Raw genomic sequence first — 4,020 nt, forward strand, 5'->3', positions numbered from 1 at the left:
TAAGCATAAATAACAAAGTTGATCATACCCAAAATGCCCTAACTAGAGTGATCATTGCTAGTCGAGGAGAATGGTTTAATTACATCACAAATAAAGTTTCGTCGTGCATAACTCAAAGTTTCGTCATACATAAAGTATGGACTAAACGGACACATTTCATATATCGACAATCAATCCAACATGTCGTGCCAACCATCCAAGTCAGGGAGATAGTCCCCGAGCCTAGTGAAAGGCTTCAGGTCGAGGCGCTGAGAGGCTACCCGTGTTCGGACGTCTTCCCGCGACATTTGTCCTTCTTCGTAGAACATCCCTGTTTTTCCGACGACCTCCTTCATGATGATTTGGGCAAGTTCTCGCTGGATGTGATAGAACTCAGCTCGAAGTCGATGATCGTCGATATCTCCTACATTCTTTGCCCATTGCAGAATATGGGCATCGCTGGATGTAGGTGACATGCGAAGGTTCTGGTGATCCCGTCTGTACTCCAGCATGTGTTGTAGGACATAGAATCCATCATTAAGAGAATCACTCGATTGCTGGATGCAGCAGAAGTCGGTCTTATGGCCGAAGGCGTGCCTGTCGTCCCTTCTCTTCTTGTCCTTGACCTCTCCACCCCATGCTATGTAGTAAAACATAGCACTGTCGAGAACATCCTTGATGTGGGTGTAATCCTTTTTGTTAATGTTCTTCGACGAGTCCAAGTAAAGAGCGTGGGAGTATCGGCGGTAGAGGATGGCGCGCCCGCCGCTGCGCAAAATAAGTACACCTCAAATTAATTAGCCTCCACCATGCAAATGAATGATTGAAATCAAAGGAAGGATATCCACATGGATGACTTACAAGGGATGATAAGGCACAAGAATCGCCTCCTTGTCCATATTGGCGAGCATGAAATTGATGATGTATTCCCTCGCGTATTCGCGGTGCTTTGCGCAGACTCCCAAGAAGCCCTTGTGGATGAAGTACGGGTCAGCGACACAGATGTGAGGTATCTGCTCAACCCTGATGATGTAGTTCATGTGCAAGGCATAAAGGAGGAAAAACGTAAAATCCAGCTTCTTCATGTGAAACATGTCGAATATGTAACCGAATCGAATGAAGAACTTCTCCGCGGGGAATGTGTCGATGTACGACAATTGCCGCAGAACGTTAACTACGTAGAGTGGGTATCCTGGATCTTTCGAGGCGATGAGGCCTTTCTCTATCTGCATCACACTGTCATGAAGTCTCCTTAGATTGCCGAATCTGGCCCCTAGCGCTGCTGCAGGTAGGATTGGTTGACTGGGGATATGCCATTTATCCGCACCGGGGATATCTATACGGTCTTGAACCCGAGGCTGCTGGATCATAGAATCAGCTTTTTTGCCTTTCCTCGTTCTCTTCCTAGACTTCTTTACTACCGGAAGGTCATCCATAATACGTTCAGCCTCCGGAGACGGCAATTCAGGCACCGACTCATGACGCTCAAACCGTAAGTAGGCGCCAGTATAGACATAATGTTGAGTGCCATCGTCATCCTCATCCTCATCTATGGCGATGTCACCAGCGACTAATGGAGCCTTTTCCTCACCACCTCCGCTATCACCCAGCACGACAGCCGACGCTAATTAGGTAGGTGAGGTGTTGATGTTCATACCTAACTGCGTTCTCGTGGGTGTGCTCCCGGCCACCTCCAGACGAAGTAGACTCTTTGGCCACAATAGTACCCACCCTTGCAACAATCACCAAGCCACCGTGGGGTCTCGTCGTCATCCCCCACTAGTACCAGAGGAGGCAAATTCTCGTGGCCCGGTTTGACACTGGCCACGGAAACCTTGACGATGTTCGGGGGGATCGGCCTGCTGTGGAACAATGGTTCCTTCGGCTTCATTATCGTCGCCTTGCCCACGTCCACCTTCTGGTCGCCGATTGTGTACAATATGGTGCATGGGGTTTCGTCGGCCTGCAAAGAAAGTCTGCGACGTGAGACATCCAAAAGGCAACGAAAACGAGAGATTATACATTTATTGAAGGGGGCTGGTGTGACAGATACCGTGAGGGTGTCGAGCTCAGCCAAAGACGAAGCACCGCCGAGCACGTCCGGTGCGGGAGTAGGTTCAGCTACAGGTGGTGGGGCAACACTAGTCGAGCTGATCCCCAAGAAGTCAGCAAGGGGAAAGTCCGCTGCATTTTTTTCTGGATTTTGCCTGGTCCAATTGAAAACGGCCGGAACCAACGAAGTAGACATATCTACAACCACCTATTTTGCGGCAGCTACCGCTGTTGCAACTGTCTGAGATGATTTCTTCTCAACCGCAATCTCAACCTTCTTGTCGATGTTTTCTTCAGTTAACCTCCGCCTTTCCTTTCTCTCCTCCATGGTCTCACGATAGTACTTCTTCCACGTGGCGCCGTCTCCGACACCGTGCACACGTCCATATGACGGTCGATTCTCCACTGGGAGTCGTTTCAATATGTTAAATGCTCGGTTGAATGGAGTGTCCCACTTGGGCCTCGCCAACACCTCAGACGGTGAGTCACTTTCGGCTGCAATCCTGTGCTGCTCTCTCTGCAAAAGGCACAAGGATCATTTACAAATATGACTAAAATGCAGTCAAATTGATTAGAAACTAAAATTACCAGCAGCTCATGAACTCCGTCATGAACGCGTTCATCTCGAAAACCTTCTTCACTGGGTCCCAATGGTGTCGGGCCCTAAGGACATCACGCTCCTGCGGGACAGGGAACTCTGCCAAGGGGTCTAGGATGCCCAGACTCGCGGCTTCCACGTCCTCCTTGGCCCATATGGACCTCTTCCCGCCGTAACCACGGCTTCCGAGGTGGTGGCACCCAATGTTCCTTTGTTGAAGCCCCTTCAGGTACTTCGACTTTTTTTCGCAACTTCGGCCTCGCAAGCCGCCTTTAATATTTCAAAGTGCTCTGCTGTGATTGTCGGATTATCCTTTACAATCTCGGAGTAGGGTTCCTTTTTGTCGATGATCCTTTCTTTCACCCTTGTTTTCCGGGTGGCCAACGTGTCGCTAAACTTGGACATGGCGTGTTTGTTTATCTTCTTCATTGCCGGGTCCTTATCTGAATCTTTATAACCCTTTTCATCCCGGCCCGGGAACAAGAATATCTGGTGCAGCTTCTTTAGGAGGGAGGGCCTCATATTATCTATCTTCTGTAGTTTCTCATCGTTGATGGTGGCGGTTGTCCGTACGATGCAGCCTATTTGATTGCCGCAGCACGCGCGCTTCCTCGCGCGGGATTGGCTCAAAATTGCCGTCATCCACCTCCGTGACCACCAGTCTAATAGTCCTGAGCTTGTTAGGAAGGCGTTGCCTCTTTGCTTTCGGTTTTACACCGGCTCCGCTAGTCTCGGTGCCGGTCTCAGTCTGAGCGTCGGTCTCAGTCTTAGCACCGGTCTACGTGTCGGTCTCAGTCCCCGATGCCACCGGTCGGCCCAGCAACAACATCGGTTGATTGTCGGCAAGGCTCAAAAATTCGTCTGCCGCCAGGTAGACATTATCGCAATCACCAGAACCCTGTCCTTCATCGTTGCTAGCCATGTTTCCTACGAGTAAATCTAGTCAATTAATTCTAGACCTAATAAAATGAATAATGACATAAAAAAGGCCTATGTTTTGCAGGAACGTTGACTCCTTCTCTTTAGTTTGTATCACAAGTCATGCCGAAATTCACGGAAAATTTCAGCATGACCTTTGCTAAAAAGTGGACAAATCGAGAACCTGAAATTTGTCGGAACGGAAATGAATCAACATTCTGGCAAAACATAGGCCACTCAGCTTCATTCCCTGGAAATAACAAAAGGCCACTTGGGCACAATCGAACCACTTCAATGAAAAGATATAACATCACCACTTCAATGAAAAGATATAATCAATAATAAAAGTCTAGGAAGGGATCATCTTTAAAATAAAACTTGCCTAAATTCTTTATGTAGCCTATCGACTTAGTAGTGAGAATTTTAGTAGTAGCACGTTTAAAACTAGACGCGCTACTGCTACGTTTGTGTCT

General features: G+C 48.4%; 1 protein-coding gene across 1 annotated transcript; it reads right to left on the reverse strand.

The window, feature by feature from the left end:
* Positions 1-2,239: 2,239 nt before the first annotated feature.
* LOC147993219 (uncharacterized) lies at positions 2,240-3,034 on the reverse strand. The gene is made up of 3 exons (XM_087539259.1): positions 2,948-3,034; positions 2,626-2,852; positions 2,240-2,555 (listed from the first exon to the last, which is right to left on the reverse strand). Exons 1-3 carry the CDS (start codon positions 3,032-3,034, stop codon positions 2,240-2,242), a joined length of 630 nt encoding a protein of 209 aa, XP_087395385.1.
* Positions 3,035-4,020: the final 986 nt, after the last annotated feature.

Source organism: Triticum urartu, chromosome 1A, assembly GCF_056163025.1.
Source record: "Triticum urartu cultivar PI428250 chromosome 1A, HENAU_Tu73, whole genome shotgun sequence".
Taxonomy (NCBI): domain Eukaryota; kingdom Viridiplantae; phylum Streptophyta; class Magnoliopsida; order Poales; family Poaceae; genus Triticum; species Triticum urartu.